General features: G+C 45.6%; 1 protein-coding gene across 2 annotated transcripts in view; it reads right to left on the reverse strand.

The window, feature by feature from the left end:
* Positions 1-27,043, reverse strand: part of THAP7 (THAP domain containing 7) — a 204,350-nt gene that overhangs the window by 25,171 nt on the left and 152,136 nt on the right. For both annotated transcript variants that reach the window (XM_085616664.1, XM_085616666.1), the window contains exon 6: positions 9,072-9,209. In XM_085616664.1, coding sequence (XP_085472790.1) covers positions 9,072-9,209 — 138 coding nt within the window. The remainder of the gene's footprint in view (positions 1-9,071; positions 9,210-27,043) is intronic.

Consider the following 27,043-nt stretch of genomic DNA (forward strand, 5'->3'; position numbering starts at 1 on the left):
CCCCCCCCCCCCCCCCCCCCCCAAGACCAAAACCCCCCCCGGAAGCCCAAGTAGCAGGCGCTCCAAATCAGCAAAGGTGGCCGTCTGCAGGCCCGGCGGCACGTAGACCGCGACCAGCGAAATCAATCTACCCTCCCACCTCCCCACCAGCGCAGTGTAGCGCCCTCTGTCGTCGTGGAGCACCTCATCCACCACCAGCGGGAGAGAGGTCCTGACTAAAATGCCCACTCCCCTCGAGCCAGAGGTGAAACCAGAATGGGCCAGGAGGCGATATCCTCGTCTGTTCATGGCATGAAAAGAGTTCCCTATGAGGTGCGTTTCCTGCAAGAACACAATATCAGGCGAAATACGTTTCAAGAACTGCAGGACTACCCCCCGCTTTATCCTGTCCCCCAGCCCATTCACATTCCAGGAAAGAAGTCTCAGTCCCCTACCCCCCATCCCTCCCAGCACAAAATATCCCCCTCCCGGGGAGCACAATCATAATAGCACAGCGAAAAATATTACCCCGCCTTGTGGAACAAACAAACAAACCCCCCCCCCCCCCATCAACCCCAACAAAACTCCCCCCACCCTGCACCCCTGCGTGAGCCCGATCAGCCCCCCCAACATGCAGTGTGCCTGTCGCCCCAATATGGAAAAAGGACAAGAAAAAAATCCCAGAAGGAGGAAAGGGCCCCAGCAAGCCCCCCGCAACCTCCAAATACCACGGGGCAAATCGTTACAAACTGGAGTCCAGTGCAGCCACAGGTGCAAAACGTTACCAATACAGTCCATCACCAGGATCACAGTTCCATTCCTACTCCGTCAAACCCTCTCCGCTCTCCGCCATCCGACCCTCCCGATCCCGACTCTTGGGCAGGGCATCCAGCCACTCTCCCACCGCCTCTGGCCGGTCGAAGAAGTGGGAGCGACCATCCAACTCGACCCGCAGCCTAGCCGGGAACAGCATCGCATACTTGAACTCCATGTCTCTCAAGCGCCGTTTGATGGCCGAGAATCCCATCCGTTGCTTTTGAACCGCTTGTGTAAAGTCTGGGTAAAAGCTAACAGAGTTCTCAAATCGTAATGGCCCAGCCACCCTCGACGCCTGCAGGATAGCGTCTCTATCCCGAAAATTAAAAAGTCGGGCAATGATAGGCCGTGGGGGGACACCCACCTTGGGCGCACCCCCCGGGATCCTGTGGGCCCGTTCCACAGCGAAGAACTTGCTCAGCCCTTTGGGTGCTAGATGAGTCACCACTAGATCCTCCACAAAAAGATCCACAGCAGACTCCTCCGACCGTTCGGGCACGCCAACAATGCGGACGTTGTTCCGTCTGGCCCTGCCTTCGGAGTCCTCAAGGCGACGCTCGGTGAGGTCACTGGCGAGCTGCAACCTCCGCACCGTCGTCTGCAAGGCGGCCACGTCTACCGTTAGGCTCGACGCTGCTTGGGTCAATGAGTCGACCCGGTCATTGGTTTTCGACAGGTCCGCTCTGACCAAGGTGACATCAATCAGCACCGAGTCCAATTTGTTAGCCAGAGTATCCAATTGCTGGTTCACAGTCACCTTCATCTCATCAATGGCCCCCATGACATCCAACAGGGTCAATTCGGATGATGCGCCCGAGGCCTCCTTGGGCGGCTCAGGCGATTTACGCGATCCACTAGGGGATCCCTTTGGCTGTGCATAGCGGTCCATATTGTTGGCCTGGGAATAAGCTCCCCTCCGGGTAGATTTGGGTTTCAGTTTGTCGCCGTCCACTCTCGTCGTCATCGTCAGCAATCAGCAAGGTCAGCACCCTCCAGCACCCGGAGGAAGGCCAGGAGATCCGGGCCGCCAACTGAAAGTGGCCTGTTTACAGTTCAAGACTAGGCCTTGCACTCCGTGCTCCGCGCAGCTCTCCCAATGTCCCACGCATCAGTCTCGGTAGCTTAACTCGAAACCGAAAGTGAAAGCACGGGGTCCGGGGCAGGCCCAGCCTGGCATGCCGCTGTTGTTCAATTCGCAGCCGGGCACCTCACCAACCCGAGTTCGGCACCAAGGCCGGAGAAGGCCGCAAACTTCAGATCGCCAAAAAACACGTTCCCGGAGTCCAATTTCGATTTGGAAAACGAGTGGCACCTTAGCGCAAGATCATAAACAAAAGCCCATCGAAAAAAATCAGGATTATGACAGGATAGACGTGGGAGGTTGCGGAGGCCCCCGGGAGCCACAAGCCTACGCGGCCATCTTGGTTGCGCGCTAGGCTCCTCCCGCTATCCCTGATTTTGAGATGGGGTTGCCCTTGTATGGTGGAGAGAAGGAGACAAACAGTTGTTTGGTCTTTCTGAAAGGTGGTGTTCTTTGGATATAGTAAAGTAAGGCTCGTTTGACATGTAGCGTGTGTAGAGCCCTTTCTGCAACAGTTTGAGGTTGCGAGAAAAAAAACGGTAATTCTACAGATTGGTTTAAGTGAAAAGGGGAAATGACTTTAGGTAGGAATTTTGGGTTGGTACGGAGAACAACCTTGTTCTGGTGCATTTGAAGAAAAGGTTCTTGTATAGTAAGTGCTTGTATCTCACTGACCCTTCTAAGGGAAGTGATGGTTACAAGAAAAGCTGTTTCCATGTGAGAAACTGCAGTTCGCATTTATGCAAAGGTTCGAAGGGCGGCCCCATTAGCCTTGTGAGAACGATATTTAAGTTCCACACAGGTGAGGGTGGTACTCTGGGGGGAATTGTTCTTTTTAGGCCTTCCATGAAGGCTTTAATGGCAGGTACCCTGAAAAGTGATATGTGCTGCCTGTTTTGTAGGTAAGCTGCAATTGCTGCAAGGTGTAGCTGAATGGAGGTATATACTAGATTACACCTTTGTAGATGGAGTAAGTTTCCTATGATGTGTTGAATAGACACGTCTAGAGGATTGATTGTGTTGTTATGGCAATAAACAACAAATCTTTTCCACTTGGCAGCGTAGCAGGCTCTAGCGGTAGGGCGTCTAGCTTCTCTGATGACGTTCATACAGTCAGGGGGAAGGTTTAGGTATCCGAATTCTAGGATTTCAGGAGCCAGATCGCAAGGTTGAGCTGTCTGGGTCCGGGTGTCTGATCTCTCCATGGTTCTGGGTTAGGAGGCATGGTGAGAGGAGTAGCTGTTGGTGAGGTACTACCGAGAGTTCCAGCAACGTGGTGTACCACGGTGGTCTGGCCCATGTTGGAGCTACTAGGATCAGTGTGAGGGAATTCTGTTGTAGCTTTCACACCACTAATGGAATTAGTGGGAGAGGTGGAAAAGCGTACGCAAATTTGTCTGACCAGTTCCTCCATATCGCATTGCCTTTGGACAATGGGTGTGGATATCTGGCGGCGAAGCTTGGGCATTTTTTGTTTGTGGGTGGCGAAGAGATCTATCTGCGGATGCCCCCACATTTGAAAGAACGGGTGAAGAACCTGCGGAAGTTCCCACTCGTGGATCTGTTGCGTCTGTCTGCTGAGCAGATCTGCCATGGTGTTTTGGACTCCTGGGACAGGTTGGGCTAGGAGAAAAATTGTGTGTGGAATTGTCCATCTCCACATGCTCTGTGCTAGTTGAGAGAGCTGTGGAGAGTGTGTGCCGCCTTGTTTTTGAATGTAATACATGGCCGTCATGTTGTCTGTGCGAATGAGGACTGCCTTGTCTAAAATCTGTCTCTGAAAGGATTTTAGGGCTAGAGAAATTGCTAGTAACTCCAGACGGTTGATATGGAGTAACTTTTGTCGCGGCGTCCATGTGCCCTGCACTGTGAGGTGTAATAGATGAGCTCCCCAGCCGGAGAGCGATGAGTCTGTCGTTAGTATTATTTGCGGAACCAGGTCCAGGAACGGTCGACCTTTGGAAAGGTTTGTGATGTTCCACCACTGCAGAGAGCGATGGGTGCGACCGTCTACCAACACCAGATCTGTCAGTTGCCCCTGGGCCTGGTTCCATTGGCGCGCTAAGCACTCTTGGAGTGGACGCATCTGGAGTCTTGCGTGGGGCACTATGAAAATGCAAGAGGCCATCATCTCTATCAGTTGCATAAACACTCTTGCTGGAAGGGAGTGTTGAAGTATGAATCTTTGACGCAAAGCCTGAATGCTTGCAATCCTGGCTGGATTGGGGTAGGCTATGGCTTTTGAGGTGTCTATGGTGGCACCGAGGTATTGCTTTATGTGGGATGGTGTCAGCTGGGACTTTTGGTGGTTCACCGTGAAGCCTAGTTGGTGAAGTAGTTGGATTGTAGTGGCGGTGTGGTGTACACATTGGTTGTAGGACGTGGCTTTTATGAGCCAGTCGTCCAAATATGGGAAGACGTGAATGTGCTGTCTTCTGAGATGTGCCGCCACTACCGCTAGGCACTTGGTGAATACCCTTGGTGCTGTTGTGACTCCGAATGGGAGCACCTTGAACTGGTAGTGTTGCCCGTCCACTACAAATCTGAGGTACTTTCTGGGAGTATGGTGTACCGGAATGTGAAAGTATGCGTCTTTCAAGTCCAGTGTGGTGAGGAAGTCGTTCTGGGAGAGGAGCGGAAGCACCTGCTGAAGCGTTACCATGTGAAAATGGTCTGAATGTATGTATGTGTTTAGGGGCCGGAGATCTAGGATAGGTCGTAGAGTCTCGTCCCTTTTTGGTATTAGAAAATATAGGGAGTTGACCCCTACATTTTGCTGATTGACGGTAACTCGTTCTATTGCCTGTTTTTGTAGGAGGGAGATTACCTCCTGTTTTAGTAATGTGGAATGTTCTTGTGACATTGGGCGTTGCCTGAGTGGAATTTTTGGGCGGGTAGATGTTAATTCCAGGCAGTATCCTGACCGAATAATTTGGGTCACCCATTTGTCTGAGGTGATGGTCTCCTAGACCTGAAGGAAATTTTGTAGTCTGCCCCCGACCGGAGTGGTATGGTCTGGAGGGAGCGGAAGAAAGTCATTGGGTAGGCGGTGTGGCAGAGCGGGCGGTATTTGTTTTGCCTCTGCCTTTATTGTTATTGCTCCTATAGCCGCCTCTTTGATAACCCCTTGTGAAGGTGGACTGAGTGGGGGATTTGTAGGAAGTGGACGCGCTATCTGAGGAGTAGCCTCTAGATGTACTCCGAAAGGAAGAGCGGCGAAAGGAGCGCCTAGGAGGGTGTGACTGCAGGGCTCCCATTGATTTTGCCGTATCAGTGTCCTTCATTTTTTCGAGGGCATCATCTACCTTTGGGCCGAATAGGTGTTCTTGGTCAAAGGGATGATTTAGGATGGAGACCTGTACCTCTGGTTTGAAACCAGATATTCTCAGCCAAGCATGGCGACGGAGGAGGACGCTAGTATTAATGGCCCTGGAGGCTGTGTCTGCTGCATCTAGGGCACAGCGTATGGAGGTGTTAGTTATTGTCTTACCCTCTTGAATTAATTAATTGGCCCTAATTTTGTATCTTTCCGGGACGTGGTGCATTATGGTTTCTAATTCATCATAATGCGCCCCATCGTATCTGGCCAATAGCGCTTGGGTGTTGGCGATACGCCATATATTGGCTGCCTGTGACGCAGTGCGCTTTCCTGACGCGTCCAGTAGCTTCGACTCTTTGTCAGGTGGTGGTGCTTCGCCTGACGCCTGGGAATTTGACCTCTTTCGTGCAGTGTAAACCACTAGGGAATCTAGTGGCTCTGGCCCTTTGATATAGGCAGGATCTGTGGGGGCAGCTTTGTACTTTTTCTCTATGCGTGGGTTAATGACCCTGACCCTGACTGGGTTCTTAAAAACCTCTGGCGCATGTTTTACCACCCCCTTGAGCATAGGTAGTATGGAGGTAGACCTACGTGCGGTATCAAATGTGTCGAGGAGGAAATCCTCCTCCACTGGGTCAGTGTGTAACTCTACCCCGTGATAATGTGCCGCCCTCTGAAGTAGGTGGTGGAAACCTAATGAGTCTTCCGGTGGAGATGGTCTGTAAGGGTAAATGTCATCTTGTGGGACGTCTGGAATGTCTGGGTTATTGTAGTTGTCCCATGGGTCTGGGGATCCTGTAGGGGTGGGGTCTAAGGGGCACATCCCCTGGATCCTGATATGGGTCCCCCTGATCATCATCGTCTGGAGACGGGGTCGGAGAGCGATGAGGTGGGGGTGGAGAAGGCGGAGGGGGCGGAGGTGGAGAGGGTGGAGAAGGTGGAGGAGGTGGGGAAGGTATTCTGAAAGGGCAAGTAGCAGAGTCCTTCCTCTTTGGGGGTGGAGGCGGAGCCGGTTCGTCCAAATGTCTCTTTTTGGAAGAGAGTGCCAAATGTCCAGTTTTTGGATCCTTGGTAAGAGTTTTTTTGTAAACGATCCGGTGTAAACAGTTCCTGTGACAATGTTTGTTCCGTCGGCGCTGAAGTTTTCAGGGCCGATGACTTTTTAGGCTTGTCCGTACCGTGCTTAGCACTGGGCTTGGTGACCTCCGATTTGTTGGTCGGCGCCGAGGTGGGCTTCGGCGTGGAAGTGTCGGTGCCGAGGGCCTTATGCGGTTTGGTCGGTACCGAAGATGGCGTCGGTACGGAAGCGCTGGGTTTCGACACCGAGGACTTCGGTGCGGAGCTCGGTGTCGAGGTAGAGGCCGGTTTCTTTTTCGGTGCCGAAGTGTGTTTCTCGGCACCGCTGGAAGGCTGGCTCGAGCCCGAGCCGCCGGAAGGCTTATTTGGCTTCTTCACCGGGCCCAAAGGTGGGGTGTATGAAGCAGTGTCTCTGGTCTTGCCTAGGCCCGGAGGCGAAGGCATGACCGAAGCCTTTTTGGGTGTCGGCGCGGGTGTGGGAGGGGGTATATCACTCACGACCCTCTGTGCCGGCGTGATGTCCTCCACATCTGAGTCGTCGGCTTCGGAAGCACTGACGATGTCCTCTTCGGTGTGCTGCTGTCCCGGATCTTCGACGTCGTCTCCGAAGATGTCGACTGGAACGGAGGTCGAGGAGTGCGCCATGTTTCGTCTGGCTCTTCGATCCCGAATAGTCTTTTTCGATCTTAAAGAATTACAGGCCGGACAGTCTCGAGCCTCGTGTTCAGGGGAGAGGCAGAAGTTGCACACCTTATGAAGATCGGTGTGGGGGAATTTGGACACACATCGAGGGCACTTCTTGAATGGAGTTCTTTCCATTAGCCGGGACCGGAGATTGGGTAGGCCCGAAGGCCGCCGTCGACGACTGGAACCGAAGATTTGTCGATGAGAAGGTGATTGAGGAGATGTCGATCTGAACAATACCGCGATCAGTGAGGATTCCGCTTTGATCGTCGAACTGGAAATGTTCGGAACCGGAGCACGAAGATTACATCCGAGCCCGATGGCGGAAAAAAAACAATCTGAGGATGGAGCCGAAGCCCATGCGCAATACGATCCAAAGGAGGAGTCACCGACCTCGTGACTTCCAAAGACTTTCCAAGAGGAAAAACAAACTGCAAACATCCGGGCCCAACACCAGATGGCGATCTATGCAAAAGTGTGTAATCTGCAGCTCATATGCCTCGAACATAATGCTTATGTCCGGGTTGATGTTGATTTTTGGTTCAGTTCCAGCAGGTCTCCTGGTTCTAAATTAGCAAGCAACCGTGTATCTACCGGAGACATTGTGCTCTTCGTTATACTGACCAGTTTTAGCTCATTTCGCTCTTGGAAATTTTGTACATAAGGTTTGTCTCACCTATGTATAAACGAAACTTACTTCAACCAGGTCACTGAGCACCTTTTTTCACTATATTGAATGTCACTCCACTCTTGAATTGAACAGCCTCATCGCAGAATGCATAATAACACTGCTTTATAGAACGAAAAGTTCATAGCATAAAATTGTCTGTCTTTTGATGTTCTAACTTTGTTGCTAAAACCAAAATGTATGCTTTATGATTGAGCTCATAACTTTGAAGTAATGGTTCTTACCCGACAGAACCAACTGTAGCTTTTGATATAGATACCCAGGTTCTGAGGGACACAGGGTTACCCCATTGCTACTATACATGTGCATTACCTGTCCTAGGCGTCACTATACCTTGTGACTCAATAGAGTTTTTTGTGGAAAAACAAGTTGCACACATCCAAGCCCAACACTAGACGGCAGGGGTATGCAGAGCATGTGTATCTACAGCTACACATGCCACAAATGTGAAGCTTCAAATTTCACCTGGCAATAAACTTCAGAGTCATATAGTGCTTCCATTTTGTAATCATCTGTAGACATCTAAAAGAAAGTTTGCCCTTCTTAGACTGTATTGTGAATCACTGCAGTAATAACACTTATTCCAGTATGTATCTGAATTTCCTTTCCTGGCTTTGTGGACAATGTACAAGGTCTTGAACCTTCCTCTCTGCGATTAGAAAACTGTGCAAACTTAACACAGCGAAAGAAATGGGCTTACCTGTTGGCCCTAATTAGGAGTTGGAATGTTGGTCTCGGACTTGATTTTATTATTTTATTAAAAACATTGGCAAGACCTACATAAACATTGTTTCCTTAATGCAATTAACGACAGATTATGATGGTGGCCGTGTCGAAGCAACAAGGCAATTCCAGAAAAAGGTGGCTCCTAAATAGAGAATTTACAAAGAAGTGTGCTCTTGCTAAGCTTGGATGAGAGTATATTCTTTTTGTAGACAAACTAACATTCATAGCATCTGGAAAGCTTTTTTAGCTTATAGATCCACATTTACATCACAAAAGTATATTTTAAAGACTTTATTGGCAGGATAAAAGTAACTGGAAACCCTTTTAGCCCAGTAATCAAGTAAATGCTGCTGAATGCAGGATCGAATCAGTCACGCCAGTATCTGGAGTTCAGCTACAGAGATGTTTAGCACATTACAGGAGCACATCCTAATTAAAGTGATTCCATGGATGGGTATCCTAAGAAGCAAGTAAATGTAGGCAGTGGACCAACAGACATTATCTAAATGCTCACAATCTCGTAAATTGCACGCAGCCATCTAATTTGTTTTTCACCAAATGACAAGCCATGGTCCTGGAGCAGTTAAACAATTTGATTTCCTACACCAATCAACGTTTCCTCAAAGGCAGGTATATTTTGTGCTTGTAGAATTGCTTACAACAGAATGAGATTCATGGGGTTAATGACAACTTAGACTTACTGTTTATTCCACCTTTTGGGTCTGGCATTTGCTAATCCAATGGTCTTCTTTCCCTGAAGTTTATTCTTCCTTCTATGTGCCTTCGGAAGAGCATCAAACATGGTAGGCACAGCATCTTCTTTCAATCTGTGATAGCCACTGTGAAAACACATACAGCAATGATTGTGGGAAACTTGACAAGCCATTATTTTATTATTAATTGCCCTATAACACATGAAGTCTACACAGTTTATGATACAAACATAACAATATATATTCCACAACAATGTTAAATATGAAGGGAGAAACCACTGCAACTTCGTCTTAAACAGATGAAATTTTAGTCAGCTCCATCTTTCTCATATCTGTATATTCAAATATTTAGAAGCAAAACTCAGGGGACATTCTTTAAGAACGCATTGCTTCATGTAAATTAAAAACCTGCTTTGAGGACATTTGTGCAAAATATGGATTGTGTTACTTTACCTGCAACCATCTACTTGTTGCATAGAGTGATGTAGATTCACAAGTTCTGCACACTGCTGCCATCTAGTGTTGGGCTCAGACACTCGCAACTTATTTTACAAATGCTTACAGGGTAGGTAACAATCTGTTCGCAACATGGGTCGCTGTTGATACACATGCTTTGCATCGACTGCAAAGCAGTACTCCCCTAAGCAGTGGCTAGCCAGTGGATGGGGCAGAAGTCTGAAAAAGAGTCCTAAGGATAGTTTGACCAAATCTAGCTTCTTGCTTTGTAAGAAGGTCCACAGAATAATGCATTGTGAATGTGTGTGGAGTGGATCACGTGGCAGATTTACAAATGTCCGCAATGGGTATATTCCCAATAAAAGTCATATTGGCACCCTGTTTAAAGGTGGAGTGGGGTCTGGGGAAAGAAAGTAAGGTTTTATTTTTAGCTTTAGCATAACAAGTTTGGATACATTTAACAATCCACCTGGCTATGCCTGTCTTGGAAATTGGTTGACCTTTGTGAGGTTGTGAAAGAGCTACAAAGAGTTGTTGTGTCTAGTGAAAGGACTTGGCACTATCTTGGTAATACAAGAAAGCATGCTTGATGTTAAGGTAGTGGAGTACTTTCTCCACTATCTCAGAATGTCTGAAAAGCTTCAGCGCTCCATCCATCATCCGATTTTGTTTGCTTTGTTTGCCCTGAGTTGGCAGGGTATGCCCAGACGAGGGTGCCTTGCTAGCTTTGCCACTGGATTCAAGCTAGCCTGGCTGATGAAGGGTGTTGCCCAGAAACTGGTCCCAGGATGCTGGTTTCCGGTTCAGGGAAGAACTGGCTTGGCAGTTCGGGCTGGACTGTTCCCATGAGGCACAGGGTCAGGACTGATTTGCATATAGCTGGGTCTGAACTGAGGTGGCGAAGTGAGCTAATGAATGATGATGGATTCAACCAAGATCTGTGACTGGGGTGAGTGTGTGAAAAGTTTCAGCGCTCCGTCCATCTCCTTGTGTTTGATCAGAATGGCACTGCAGGAATTTCCACCACATCACCTCGGGTGCATCCTTTTTCTCAGAGATTGGGAGGTGTAGTGGCCCAAAGGACCTTGAGGGCACTCGTCGACGATGGGCTAGAGGAATGGAGTGCCGTCATAAGAATGGAAATGTGTTGGAGTCTTTTCTGCAAAGGGACGGAAGACAATGGACTCCGGGGTAAAGACAGGAAACGACAAACTTGTTCAGACCTGGAGCAATGCTAATACATGTCCAAACTCTGTGACGGAAAAAAACAATTTAACAATGGAGTGGGTGCCTATGCGCATTCACGAGCAGAGGAGGAGTCACTGAGACCTTGTGACTCAAAAGACTTCTGTGAAGAAAAACAAGTTTCAAAAGTCCAAGACCAAAACTAGATGGCAGGAGTATGCAGATCATGTGTATCTATAGCCACACATTCTATGAAAATTGTGTGTATGTTAGTATTAGATATACACAATTTCAATTTGGGATAGCCTTGAGAATAATTTAAGTAAGGATTTCAGTAGTAAAATTATGACATGCCCCTTCTAGAGGCTTGCAGAATATTTGAAGCAAGAAAGGAAGGACTTTAAAGCCAACCTGTTTCTTTCCTTGAGGTGCAGAAAAGAGATTTTTATTTATTTATTAAGTGTTTTCTATAGTGCGAACATGACCCATTCCTGGGTGTCAGAGCGCTTTACAATTCAACAGCAATCACTTTCGTTCACAGTTTTGAAATGAACAAATAATATACATATTAAGTCTTACTAGGCAACCACTCGGGTTATACTAGTACATATCATGACATACTTGCATAAAAACGTAATATCATTCCTAAAGAAAACGTGGAGTCAGAACTGGATATACACAGTTACAAGACCAGACCAATATCGATGAGGCTTGATAGAGGTACCTTCATTAGCCATCGTCCCTGAATCTTGCGTATGGACTTGGGTATCCAAACAGGTCTGACTGAGGTCCATAGGTGAGACTCGGTGAAAGCCCCCTGACTTGTGCTATCCCCCTCATCAGTCATTACTCTGATATTAGCAGTACAATCATTATGTTTATCTTCACCTATTAGTACATCTGAAAACAGTAGCTTCAGGAATGACGAAGGGTTTCAAAGGAGCCGTTAGAGGACCGTAGTTAGTTAAGGGAGGAATTTACTCATGAGAAAGGGCTTAGCCTCTTTTTGAATCGCAAGCCCGAGGTAATTCCTCGGATATTCGGTGGAAGCGCCTCCTAAATTCTTGCCTCATACCATAGCCATTTGAGCTCTTTAAGATGTAGAGTGATGTGGTCAAATTTTCTTGAACCCGTTTCGAGTCTTACTGCAGCATTGACGAGAACAAAAAAGGGACACCCCACTCACTAGGAACCAGGGTAAATTGTATGTGACAAACAATGGTTCCTGCGGAAAAATACTGATCTACGTTGACAATTATATGCACAATCGCAATGATTACGGGTTAAATCGATGTCAGAAGGAAAGGAGACCGAGAACACTTACGGCTGTACTTTCAATGTATCTTTTTTTATTTCAAGGAGTATATACATTAAAAAAAAAAAAAACACAATAGTGCTAGGAGTCCCCAGTGTAAATGGAACCAACAAAAACAGAAACTTGTGAGTTTGTGACATATGTGACTTGGTTTCCACAATTATAAACAAGCATTGGCATAGCCAATAGGTCTCGCTTTTGGGACCTAATAAGTGTTTAGCCATGCAACAGTTGATGTTGTTGCACCAAGGATAGTGTGCTGCATAACTAAATACTTATAAGGTCCCAAAAGCGAGACCTATTGGCTATGCCAATGCTTGTTTGAATGTGGCAATCGAGGTGTTCATTCGGATTTCAGAAGGAAGCTCCAGCAAATCAGAGCAGTTCTAATGAGAATGCCTCAGCGATAGAAAACACGGGCTAGGATCACAGTTGACCATTACTGGCAAGTCACAGCTGCTAATTGAGGATTGCCCATGATCATCAGCGACCATGCTTGATCAACATTATTCACCACAGGTGGCACTCTTTCAAACCAGTGAAAACACACCTAACCTTACTGTGCACTACGTAGACAAACCACTATAAAGAAATCTTAGAACTTGAGGATTTTAATAAGCGCCAGATCAGATCTTGAGCCGGCTGCGGGTCTGCTCCTCCTGAGGTAGTTATAGATGGGCGCGCCCCGGTGTAAGGCAGATGGATGAGTGTGCATGTGTGTATTAATGCAATGTTAAACCATTACTCTGTTCTCAGGGCGCCTGGGAAGAGGGAGGGGCTAAGAGGGGAGAGCAGGAATATTTATCAGCATCAGCCAGGCATGTGCGAGGATCATTGAGTTCGTTAATAATCCCACGCAAAGAAGAATGCCTCTCATTAGGAAGCCGCGCAGGTTCCCCTTACACCCAGCTTTAACTAAAGCTCTAGAAAGGGTAGGAAACTGCAACTGAAGGGCAAGATGAACAGGAGAGGTGGGGAGAGGGGCACAGAAACATGTGGAGGAGGGGCAGAGGGCGGAAGAGGAAGTTAGCGAGGCTGATTGCCAGGCATGGTTAGAAATATAAGCGAGGAAAGGAGAGATGTGGGAAATGGTAAGGAGAGGTGCGTGGGCAGGAAGAGAGAGGAAGGACCAGCAGAGCTAGGCAAGCGAGGAAGAGGAGAAACTGAGAGGGATGGAGGGGGGGTGCCAACCGTTCACACCAGCTGTGTGTATGACAGGAGCTGCTCAGCCATTGCGGACACTTCAGGCCTTCTGGATAATGAGGTGTGTGAGGAGAGCCCTGCAGGAGTGAAGCTAGGGCTCTCCTAGTGGAGGAGCCAGGGAGAGCTACCTTCTGCACAGCACCGGCTATGCGCGCATGCGTGTTTGACGGTTTAAGCGACTTGGCAGCTATGGCAACAGAATGAAAAAAAGATAAACTCAGACCCCACCGAGTGCTAAAGTGTTTTAGCAAAGCAGTTACCACACAAGGTAGGAAACAAAGAGTTTAGTCTAGGGAAGAGCACTCACTGTCGGTTGAGCTGCCCCTCTACCTCATCAGGACTAAAACTGGAATGGATTAATTTCCAAAGTGAATTGCATTTAAAAATAAAAAAGCGAGCGCTCGAGTAAAGCAACAGTACTGCTTTTAAGAGCGATTAAATTAATGGTGCATCAAGCCTACTTTGTTTTATGCGCCTCTGAACTGTAAAAAGTAAATTGGTAAACACGACAGGTGTGCCAGACTTGCAAACTTGCAAAACCATTTTGTTTTAAAAACATTAAGCGCGAGCAACCAGCCCGGGAGTTGTGTGCGCGCTCACGCGGCAAAAAAATAAAAAACACGTGAGTGGTGCGCGCAAAAGGAGAGGCCAGGGCGCTGAACGCTGGCGACTGCGCGCGTGAACGCAAGCGCTAGGCCGCCGTGTGGCAGCACTTTTAAAAGCCCCAACTCAATGTCTCGCAGAGCAGCGCATGCGCTGGCTCAGGCGAGACCTAAAAACGACCATCAACAATTTTACAATGATCACAGCCACTGTGTACAATAATCAGAGCTGATCAAATGGTTCGCTTGAAAATGGTTGTCAACCACGTTTAGGAATCGGCTCCACAGGAAGTTTAACGTCCTAAACATCGGCATTCGCCACGCTACGCATCCTGGTGGTTGCCAGCCCCTCACCCCGTTTCCCACACAGGGTACCCGGCTGAGTCCCCAGTGAGTATTCTTTTTATTTCTTGTTTCACGTACCCAGTGTTTCAAAAACTTCACGTGGCTACGCAATCACTTTCAGATGTCCCTACATCCATAGGTCCTGAAGAGACCCTATATCATAGGAAGGGTCAAAACGTCGTCGACAACCATTTTCAAGCTAACCATTTGATCAGCTCTGTTTATTGTACACAGTGGCTGTGATCATTGTAAAATTGTTGGTCGTTTTTTTATAATTGTGGAAACCAAGTCACATAGGTCACAAACTCGCAAGTTTCTGTTTTTGTTGGTTCCATTTACACTGGGGACACCTAGCACTATTGTGTTTTCTCTTTTATGTACATATTCATACACTCCTTGGAATATAAAAGATATATTGGAAGTACAGCCATAAGAGTTTTCGGTCTCCTTTCCTTCTGATATCGATATAACCCGTAATCATTGCGATTGTGCATATAATTATCAACATAGATAAGTATTTTTCCGCAGGAACCATTGTTTCTGTCGCATCACTGCAGCATTGAGGCAGGCTTTTACTGGAGCTGTTGAAATCTTAGGAAGCCCTGCTAAAGTTGTGCATCCATACTCAATCCTTGAGATAACCAAAGCTTAGACCACCGTTTTCAGGTCAGTAGTGTCGATGAACGGTTTCAATTTTCTGAGATAGTGACTTCGTAGAATCAACTAAAATCGGAGTACCGTTTAGCGCTGTGATCAATTTAGTCCATTCCTTTATCATCATGGAGGATTTAGGGGGGGGGGGGAAGATCAGAAGGAATTCTGTTTTGCGTGAGTTGAGTTTAAGATGATGGCTAGAAAGCCAGTGAACAGTCTTTTGTAGTGCTTGGTTCATTATGTTGATCTCTTCAAGCGATGTGATATTCATATACATCTGAGTATCGTCTGCATACATGTGGAAGGAGATGTTAGCCTGCTGCAGGACTTCAGTGAGTGGCTCAATGTACATATTGAATAGGGATGGGGATAGAGTTGAACCCTGAGGAACTCCAATATGACTCTGGGATGGAAGGGATAGATTGTGGTTCACCAAGAATCTGTGTGATCTGTTCTCTAAGAAGGAATGAAACCATTTTAGGACTGTACCCGAGAAACCCATCCTATTCTCGAATAGGTCTAATAATTTGCCATAATTTACGGTGTCAAATGCTGAAGATAGGTCGAGGAGGACTAGTAGACCGGTTTCGTTACGGCCTAGAGCAAGTAGAGCGTCATCATCTATGTGCAAAATTGCAGTTCCCGTGCTGTGGTATGATCTAAACCCTGATTGGTAGTCGTTTGGTAGCTTATAGTCTGTGATGTCACGATTCAGTTGTTGAGCACATTTTTCCAAAAAGTTGGCCAGTAAGGTAATGTTTGTTACCGGCCTAAAGTTGTTTGAGTCCAAAGGATTCAAGGTGGGTTTTACAGCAGAGGGATGACCTGGCCTGTTTTTAGGCAGTCAGGAAAGGCACCTTGGGAAAGCAAGACATTCAAAATTTTAGTCCAACTAGGGATAACCATGTGGTTGACCATAGGCCAACATTTTGCGGGAAGAGGATCGTTGTAATGGTTGTTCGGTTTTAAGGACAAAAAGGTTTTAGCAATGTCTTCCTGATCATAAAGTTTGAAGGTTGACCAATGGGCATTATTTTTGGGCACTGTTTGTGCAGGCTGGTCAGGCTGCTTCGCTTGAGTACTCTTTGGACTCACAAGTTTATCAGCAGTAACCTTGAGTTCTCTCTCCAGGGAGCTAGTTTGTTGGTAAAAAATGCTTTAAAGCCTTCACAGCTCAGAACTGATTGAGCTGTTAGTTGAGAGAATTTGGCCAATTTGTTTGACTGATCCTTTAGTAGATCGAAGAGTTTTCTCAGTCTGTTCTTAGCATTATCAGGTTAATTTCTAAAAACGTATTTTTTTTAACTGAATTACACTTTTATTGTAGGCTTTCCTGCTCTTTCTTAACTTATTTGGATGTGGGGATGATGGGAGCTGTCTCCATTTTCTTTCTGTGAGTCTGAGTTTCCGTCTTTCTTCATTCAGAGAGCCGTTGAACCATGGGTTTTTACCATTGACTTAAATTCTTTTGAGTTTTAGAGGGGCTATGCTATGGATTATTTTTAGACATCATACGGTTGTAATGACCCATAAGCTTGCGGACGTCCACCAATTCAGGAGGAAGTTGAAGTTCGGTCTCTCAACTTGCTGTTAGCGACTCCATGTTCAATCCTTTAGTAGCTCTAACCCATTGCTTAGGCTTGACTGATTGTGTGGTTCTTTTCTTCTTTAAGGATGTAATTTGGAAGGTGATGATGTGGTGATCCGACCAGTCGCAAGGGACAATAGCGAATGAATCTACCTTGAGATCTTGAGTGCTTGGCCACGCCCCCCTCAGCTGTGCGTCGGAACTTTGCCTGCAGTTGAAGTTTGTCAGGTAGCGCGTTGCTGCCTTCCTGCTCTGAACCCGTCTTTTCTCCAGTGCCTGTTATTTTATTGCTATCTTTCCCGTTCCCGTTCCTGAGGCCTTTTGCTTACTGTATCGTTTCTCTGCAGCCCCGCAGACCAGCGAGTTTACCTAATTGTCTTCTCCGGAATCCGAGAGCATGTATGCTCTCATTCAGCTGACTCTCACTCCAGTTCCAGTGCGTGTTTTCCTCCTGCCTTCGGCTTGCCGCTTTGAGACAGCTCGAGGTTTCTGAACCCCTGCCTGCTACAAACCTCAGAGGTTGTCGGATTTATCTGCACACTCCACAGTTCTCTTCAAAAACGTTACTGGACCCATCTTTCTGCGCGCCTTGTGTGGAAAACATTTCCTAAACGCTGTCAAGATCAAGTGCTTGGGTTGCACTTCCCGAGGAGTGAACGACTCACAAGGAAAACCTTAGTGCCACCTGTGACTACGCCGGATAGAACCCTCACGTTCTGCTGCTATTCTCAGCGGGGAAATTTCCCGTCCTTCATTTCCATCCAGTCTCCTGCTTCATTGCGAAGACACCACTTACAGCCCAACGCCCTGGGGGCAACTGCTGCTGCTGTTGGGGCTTGCCCTCTCCCTCCCGCCGCCGCGAATCTTTCGTGGCCGCAGCGTGGAGGCGGGGCAAGCGGCGGACTTCATCTCCCAGCCTTCCCGGACGGCGGAAGCTACGTCACCCCATACGCGCCCGGAGACGCCATTAAAACGGCCCTACACCCCGCGACGCGCGAGGGCTAAGCCCGGGCAAAGGGCGGGCCCTCTGTGGCCCTCAGAGGACCGATTGAGGCCGGGACGGGCCCACCCCATTTACTCTGTGAATTGGAGACACTACGCAAGAACTGGTATGTGCGGTTACTATTACTACTAAATCTGTAGAAATCAGCTGGGTGCTGACAAAAACTTTATTGAGTGCTGTACTGTCTCCGGTGAATATTGATATCCCTACGCCATGAGTGAGCAGATGAAAAAGGGAACTCTTGATAGCTATTTTAAGAAACCTAATACTGACTCTGCCCGGGAGGTCGTTCTTGCAGAACTTAGGGCCAGACGCCGTTGTTCAATAGAACTTATAAAAAATATGGCATCAACCTCGCTATTTCCTGAAGCTCCATGTACGGGCATTGAGGTTTCTTCTTTCCAGGACTCTATGCTACCCTTGGGTACTAACGACTCTACTAGGAGCCCCGTTACGTCTATCGTGCACGAACAAAGCGCTGATATGGCCCTACCTATTCTTCTTTCCCCTATCCCTCCCCCTGATGACTAAAATATTATCTTGGATGCCCAACATGAGTTATCACCCCAAGCTAATGAGTCGACATCTACTAATGATATTATATATAGTCAGACCACACTGACCGGCCCTGTGCCCAGGAAAAAAAGGAAGATAGTCTCTGAGTTACGTAAAAATAAATGTAATAACATTTCTAGAAGTAACTCTAATGCTACCTGTTTTGGAAATAATGCTACCCTCAGTTCACTGAAACAACCTCCCACTGGTAGTATTGCATCTTGCTTGAACCAAGTTGGCACTAATGGGGAGTTACTGGATGAAATTGGCAAATTGATGGAAAAATTTATGTTGCCAATTGTAGAAAGTCTAAAGAACATTGAAGAAAGGCTAGCGAAAGTTGAATCTTTAGTGGGAAATAAGATGGAACAAAACATGACCACATCTGGCCCTTCACAAATACCATCTACAGCTTTGGCTTCTGCTACAGTTTCTTCTAGCTCATCCCCAGACGAACAAGCGACTCAATTGATTACATCAATAAGCAAGGGAGGGGTTAGCTATTCAGATAGTACCATTACCTCTAAACCATCTTGCACAACCATGGCTAGGGTTAGGACCTGTACTGTAAACATCCCAAAGAACGAGGGTCATTTGTCTGTCAAACCGGGGCACAACATTGATCCCTCAACTAAACCACGAGGTCCGTTGTCTATTAATCTACCACCAGAGGCAGTCCCCCTGGTAGTTGTGCTTGCAGGGGTTCCTATGATAAAACCGGATGTTGCAGAAGGATACCACCAACTAAAAAACAAAGTTATCCACTGGCTAGGCCAAAATCGCCCTCTTCCTTCCTATATTAATGGGGAAATCTTACACGTAAGACGCCTGCCCTGGTTGGGTAACACTGCAAAAACTATACACGGGGATATTATCCTCATCAACTTTAGGGACCCAAGAGCTGTTGCTCATATTCTGAACTGGCAAACGCTGTATAGGAGTTCATCAATCACAACTTGGGAACTCACCTACTTTTTTCCAAGACCAAAACCAGCTGTCACCTCTGTGATGGGGGATTCATCCAATATCCAACATAATCTAATGATCCCCTTAAGAAACAGATTTGAGGTGTTAGAAAGCTTGGAGGATGTTGATTGACTCAACACTCATGAGTCTACGAGAGCACCACCTGCGGCGCCCGAGACAAATACAAGTATGCATTATAATGAGTCTAGTACTGTATCATCTCCAGTAGAGGTAGAATATCCCCTTGAGCATTTGGTCGATCATGCCCTGCCAACTCCAGATAATGCTAGGGTTATTACCCAGGAATCAGTAGGCACCCTATTTTCATGGAATATTGCTGGGCTGATCTCCAAAATGGAATCACCAGAGTGGATGAGTTTTGTTAATAAATTTGACCTTTGCATATTCCAGGAAACTTGGGCCTGTGAAGCATGTTTTATGCAGGGCTACTTGAATTATTTTGTCCCTGCGGTAAAAGGCCCAAGGGGCAGACCTATGGGGGGCCTAGTAGTTTGGGTTCGTCAAACTTTAAAATTGGGCATTAAAGTTGTTGATACAAGAAGCAGGGATATCCAACTAATCAGATTAGACTTAGAAAAGCTGGGTAGTGTAGACATTTACAATGTTTATGTCCGGAGGAAGAAGAGTGGGAGGTCAGAGGTACTAGAAGATCTTGATAGCCTCATTGACATACACTCGCCGACCAACAATATTATCATTGCGGGCGATTTTAATAGTACATTTGAACCCTTGATTAGCAATGATGATCTCTTTGGAGAAGAGGAGGATCGACTATGGGGCGTGCCTAAACTAGAGCTGCCTCCAATAGTGCGATGGTCCGCTGATATCATTGGTTTAAATGCTCTATGTTATGGTAAGGGGCTAAGAGCACTGAATGGCAGGACTAGTGGAGATAGAAAAGGTGCAAGCACATTTGACAACGGTAGGCACAACAGCAGAATTGACTATCTGCTATGCAGCCTAAAGCTATGGCCATCTATCTGTAATATGTATGTGGATGGAAGGTTGGAGAGTGACCATAACCCTTTGTGCCTGTCACACAAGTGGTGGCCACATACTGGCTTGCCTGTGGGACTTCCTGTGCTCGTACCACCCCGGATAGTTCCCACCAACAACATGAGGAGGTTACGCTGGGAAAAGGTTGCAATCAACCAACAGGCTATTGATAGTATGAATAGCCGTGTTGATCAAGCCATATTAGACCTTGAGGATTGTAATACACTGAGCAATGGCCTGAACAGGGTTGAAGGAATTCATAATTCCCTTTTTGATGCAATCAAGGGATACTTCCTTAAGCCTGCCAAGGACAAAGGTGACAGGGTCCCCAAGCCAGCTAAATGGTACAACGATGAATGCAGGGAGTGTAGATTTGCATTGGGTAATGCTATTAAGGGAGGGCAAACAGCTTTAATCCAAGTTGCCAGGAAAAATTACAAAACTAGTATTGTGAAGGCTAAACAAGCCTGGGATGAGCAACATTGGATTGAGCTGAAGGCAGCTAGCGATAGCAAGGATTCTCGACAGTTCTGGCACATTGTCAGATGGGGAAAATCAGGTGGCCCTGAATCCCCTCAAAACAATGTCCCTGAAACTGAATGGGTAAAGTTTTTTAAAAACCAATATGCTGTTTTTAATACTACCGAACGGCATGAGACAGTCTGTGTAGACCTCCCAAAAGAAAATCCTTTCTGCCCTAGTGAAATTATGACGGCTCTGGATGCAGTTGCCTGCGGACGAGCCCCTGGCCTTGATGGCGTGCCAGCGGATCTATTTGTTAACGATAAAGAGCGCTGGTGCTCATACATCCACCATCTTATTAATGCCATTGCCTTGGGTGCATCAGTACCAAAATCCTGGAAGGGCGCAGTGATTATCCCCATTTTCAAGAAAGGAGATCGATCATTGCCAGGTAATTACCGCCCTATAAGCCTTATAGATACCATCCAAAAGGTAGTGGGGCGTGTGATTGTCAATAGGCTCCTGGATTGGGCGGAAGAGACCAAGGCCCTATCAACCTTCCAGGCTGGCTTTCGCCGATCCACAAGTACCATGATTCAATGGAGGACGGTGGTCCTCGGCAAAGGAAGCCTGTATGCGGCCTTTGTCGATCTAAGGGCCGCTTTTGATCTGGTCCCTCGACTAAAGCTATGGTCGGTTTTACAGAAGCAGGGCATCCCAAACGAGTTGTTATCTATGATAATGAGACTCCATGAATCAAATTATGCAAGAATACAGTGGGGTGGCTTAGGCTCAGTTACCTCAGATTTTCCAGTGGAGAGGGGCGTTAGACAGGGATGTTCGATGGCCCCAGTCCTTTTTACACTTTACATCAATGATGTGGTAGCACGTATGACTTCCGCCCAAGTGGATGCCCCTTTTTTAGATGGTATTAAAATTCCTATTTTAATGTTCGCGGATGACACACTCATCCTAGCTAAAACGCCAAGTGGATTGCAGTGTGCTTTGTCAATCTTCGACCAATTTTGTAAAGAGTATGGCCTAGAAGTAAACATTACAAAAACGAAGTTGATGACTTTTAATCCCCATCGTAGCTTCAAGACAAAAATTACCTTAAACAACCGTCCGTTGGAGGTAGTTAATAATTTTACTTATTTGGGTATGCATATATCCAATGCGCAGGCTTGGCGGCACCATATTGAAATTGCAACAATCAAACATAGGCAATTGGCAGGCGCAATCAGCTCAGAACACAGAAAATCATTCACTAAACCTGTGAAACCTGTCTTACAGGTTTATGAAGCTAAAGCTCTGGGTTCTGTACTTTATGGTGCCGAGTTGTGGGGGTTTGAAAAAATGCCGGCTCTTCAACTTGCAGAGAATATATTTCTTAGGGCCATTACAGGCGTTCCCAAAAGCACCCCGCTGCTGCCCCTTAAGTATGACTTGGGCAGAAGAGCCATTGAAGATATGGCACGGCTCCGCCCAATATTGTACTGGCACAGGTTATGGACCACGCCTGCGCTTTCCCACTACGCAGGGGGCTTTCTAGACATCATAAGAACTGACCTCCATCATAAAATAGGCTGGCTAAAAGCGCTTAGGGCATCCTTGCTTGAGCTTGGCTTGAGCACACTTTGGGAAGATCCTGCAGGAGCAACCTTCCCTTCTAAAAGTACGATCAAGATCATTTATTGGGAGAAGGTTGCCCAGCGGAACTGGTGTAGCCCAAGTGTTGGTAACATGACTAGAGAGTTCCTAGAGGCCAAGATGTACCCCCATCTTGAGCCTTACTGGGATATCATAACCAAGCCAAGAGATAGGAAGCTTCTCTTCCAACTAAGAGCTGGAGCACTTCCCCTTAGATCTTTAACAGCAAAATGGGAAGCGGGAAATAGTGCTGTTTGCCCTGCCTGTGGTACAAAAAATGAAACCATTGGTCATTTGTTTTCTTGTGAAATCTATGCTGCTCCACGGCGTATATGGCTTACTCCAATGTGCAAAAATCTAGGAACTACTAGTGGCACTGTTGCTCTACGCATTATATGCACCAGCACATTGCCTTGGATTTCAATTGCCACTGCAAAGTATCTAGGATGGGCGTGGATGATTAGATTGAGACTGCTAGTCAATTGACTATTCTCTGGAACCGGGGGAGACTGCTAGTCTTTTTACTATTCCCCCCCCTGCTAATGTTTAGCATTTTATCGTATGTAATTTCTTTTAAAAATTTTAATTATTTAAATATCATTGTTTTAACAAAAAGTATCCACTGTAATTATTGCGGAATGTCTAATCCAGGGCTTTAATTATGTCAACCCGCATCTGATCTGAACAGCACCGCTGCCAAATGAAATAATGTCTCCCTTATGGATCTAATTTAACTAGATTTTGTAAAAGTATGTAGTATCGAAATGTATTGTATTTAATAGTATTTTAATGTATCTAATGAATTGTTATTGTATATTGTATCTTGCTTTTATGAATATCCTTCGAATAAAGCATACTTTGACTTGACTTGACTTGAATCTACCTCATTTTCTTTGGAAATGATCCAGTCTAATGTAGCTCCTTTAGAGTGAGTTGGAAGATCACAAGCCTGCACTAGAGAATGGTCTGCTAGGAAGTTTTTGAAAATATTGACTGGATATCTAGGAGGTCATTCCAATGATGATTGAAGTGCCCTAGAAAGATATCATTGGAATGTGGATCAGATTTTGCTGAAATAATTTTCATAAGTTGATATATGAACATTGCATTTTTTCCTGCCGGGTGGTAGAACGAGTGTAGTTTAAAGTGTTGATTATCTGAGAGACGTAGAGAGAGGACAAGGTATTCACAAGACTCAAGAGGGCCAGAGTGAGCTTTAGAGATGGAGATGTTTGATCTGTGGATACAGGCTACTCCTACACCTGTTTTGTTCAGCCTGTCTAGTCTCACAATATTGTAGTTTGATGGAACCAATAGGTTTAGGCACGGGACGATGCATTATTGAGCCACGTTTCCGTTAGAATAGCTACGTCAATGCCCTGGTGCAGAATTAGGTCAGCTATGTCTGCTGCAGGTTTCATTGCTGATCGGCAATTCAGTAGTAAGCACAAAAGCGGTTTCGGAGAGATATTTCGAAGAGACTAGCCCTACAGGGATTAATGTTATTTCTTTCAGGTTGTTGGCATTTAGCTTTCAAGGATTCACCTATGTTATTCTGTTTATATTGATCAGACATGCTCTAATTTGTTGATCATTTCTCTCGGGGGCAGAATGGATATCAACTTGTACGATTGCAATAAGGATTGTGTTTCGGAGTCCGTCAGATAACGGAGGATTTTGTGAGGACGAAGAATCCTATTTGACAGAGGCAATGGGGTCGTGTTAATCTTGTCAAGTTTGTTGTGTTGTAAGTGTACTGATTTTTGAATCTGGATGATTTTGGAGAGATCATTTTCTGAGAGAAGTAAATATTCTTCATGTTTCTGAGGGCATTTTGCATGTCTATTGCTATCCTGTCAGTCTAGGCATTGAGTGATTCTAGCTCAATTTGTGGAGGAGGGGAGAGAAGTGAAATTTGCAGCTTGTCTGCAGTCATGGAGATCTGATCGCTAGATGCAACTAGTTCCTCATGATTGTGGCTATTTACGGTTTCTTCTGATGATTTTTCCTTGTAGGGATAGATCAGAACTAGTATAGTGATCTAACCGAATGAAGTACTGACCGCAGAAAGCTGTAGCTGAGAGACCCTCGCTTTGCAAAGTATTAGATGTATTCGCCCAAGGTGTGTGAGGGGTGGACGATGGGCTAGATTTTAACTGGTTTGGAAGTATGGGGTTATTGCCAACTGCTTTGGGTATGTCCAAAGACCGATTGGAGGCTAACCTGCAAGTCTTAGCACTGAATCTAGTGCTGTGGGTTAAAGTATCGGGGCTATCACCTTGGAGTAGTGATACTGACTCCCTCTGCTGTATCCTGTTGTCACTAGTTTCAGTGTTGCTAAGCAAAGATTTGGTCTGCTGGCTATCATTGTCAATACCATTTTCATTAATAGCCAATGTACTTCGTTATGTATAGGGGTTAGTATTTTCGGTGAGGAATTTCTGGTGAATTGAGTTAATGTGATCTTTTAGCTTGGCAAAGTAGTCATCAAATTGTTCCAGATCTTTGTTGGGTCCCTGGATGAGTACAACGCCATTATTGTAAAATGTTATGTTCAGTGTGGCTCTCAAATGTTTTGAGGGTATTATCAGCATCTTAGATCCGTTAGGGATGTTTCTTGACTCCTGGATGCTGAGAAATTTAGCCACAGAGGTGAGTCATTTAGCCACAGCTCGAGTGAAGAAAATTAAGTCATTGATAATTATGTCGTTTTTTGGGTTGTAGGAGGGATCGGAGATAAGTGTTTCAGGGTTTTTTCTGAGCAGGTTGTGTTTAAAGGTTTTGGTTGCGTTCCTGGAAAGATTGGGCAGGTAGAGTATAGAGTATGAATTAAAACCTGCCGGTATCAGATTCTCTCCTTTCATCTTGAGGGGCATAGGTGTAACTCCTGATATAGAATTACCCACAACCTTGTTATGCAGGTCCTAGAGAATTGCTAACAGCCGCCACTGTGTGATCAAATTGTCGAAACAAACCACTTCCTATAGCCTTCCTTTCCTAGTTCCATTAGTAATTGCCCTCCTAAAGATGTCAACTTTGTTACTTTTCTAGTGACGATCTTCTAGCTTATCTATGTATTTGAATAGTAAAAAAAAATATATATATATTCTTTGTATTTATATTTAATTATTTATTCCAGTTCCGCCGATAGATCCTCAAATATGGGAAGCCTCTTAAACCTTTACATTTCCTTGTACTTTTGAAATGTGTCCCTTTTCAGATATGCAAGCTCTCATGTTTATTCAGAGGCCATGTACTGACAGGGTTCCAGTAAGATCCACAGCATTTGTAAGGCATACCTAAAAGGTGCCCGAGTACTAGAAAAGAGAACCTTCATAATATATGCTCTTCTTAAGTAAGTAATGCTGCTGCTTCTAACTATATGAAAATGATACAGTTCCAGTTTCCAGAAACATTCTGTCAAGACAGTAGACATTCAAGGTGCAAATCCCAAGATGTATAAAGACCAACAACATTCAACAATTAGGCCAATCTTCTGGAACAGTCATATTTATGCCTGTAATCTCTGGAATAAATTCTACAATGGGCATTTTTTGATTACCACGGTATAAATTGTTGGACCATCGTCAGAGTACTTGTATAAGTATTTGACTTACCCCACCTTATAGAAAGCCTCAAACTGCGGGGTAGATCCATCAGCAACAGTTAATTATTTGGTGGTGATTTCAATTGTCAGTGCTTTTATTCAGACCAAATTAGGCACGGATCGCTGCCTTCACAAAAATGAAACTACCTCCAGTAGCGCAGATAGTGAGACCATCTAGCATAGAATTTAATTTGAATAGAAAAACATTGAACTGGAAATATTCACCTAGCAAATTGATGGAGGAACAATGCCTATGCCTTTCTTGGTAGAACTTGGAAGGATTCAGCTTACAAAATATAAATAATCCTCCTGTCAATGTACATAGGTGGTAAAAATACGGGAAACAGTACATTACTATCATTAAAGGATCTGTCTTTATACATTTGTTTAGCTGTCAAATGTATGATGGACCACATTACAGAGCTGTTGATAACTAGAAAATGTTTGGTGTGCACAATATGACATTTTTTATTGCTTGAGGAAGCATTTACTATCGCTCCTCTTAGAAGTAGGTTCTTTATTTCTTAGAGAAGTTGTAGGTCAGATTACAGTATGGTGTGAAAGATAGGGGGAAGATCTTTGACAACCGTTTTAGAGCATGTTCCAGAACAAATCTCTGACCTAAAATAAAAAAACATCAGCTTATCCGTCTACAGGGTGTCTCTTAAGGTATGAATCACATTTTGGTTCACGGCTTGAAAGGGTGGGTCTGAACTCTAGTGTCTAATATAATTGTCTTGTTTAATTTTAGATGTATAAGAAGATTCCTTGGATGTATTTGTTGGTGAGAAACGTTTTGGTAATCAGCATACTTGGTGGGAGCCAATGGAGTTTACATTGGGTAGGAAATGAGATCAGCGCTCATTCCCAGTAATCAAGTTTACTGCAGTGCTTGGATGATTTACAAATAGGAATTTTTGGGAATATTGAAATAGCTGGAGTATGTTTAAATAAGCTAGAAAATTGTGGGGAACCCAACACTACTAATTTGTATTCCAGGAAAATGTAAGACACCGGTAATTGTTAGAGTGTCAGGAAGTGGTGGGTATTGGCAGCCACTGACTTTGGCATGGAGTAGCATGCCTTAGTTAACAGACACTGAGTTTTTTGGTTTGGAATCCTGATGTGATGACCATTTGGAGACTGGGTGATTGGACAGGGGTCCTGTTTGTTTAGAGTTATGCTAAAGAAGTCCTGTTTTAAAGCCATTACAAATGAGGACACTCAGACAGCTATATCTCAGTTGTAGGTATGAAGCTTTCCAGGGCACAGTATAAATCACTGCAGTTGTTTTTGTGGTCATTCAAGTTGTCAGGCTAGTCATGGATGGGAGAGGAAGTTCTTTTTACAGA

Source organism: Triturus cristatus, chromosome 7, assembly GCF_964204655.1.
Source record: "Triturus cristatus chromosome 7, aTriCri1.1, whole genome shotgun sequence".
Taxonomy (NCBI): Eukaryota; Metazoa; Chordata; class Amphibia; order Caudata; family Salamandridae; genus Triturus; species Triturus cristatus.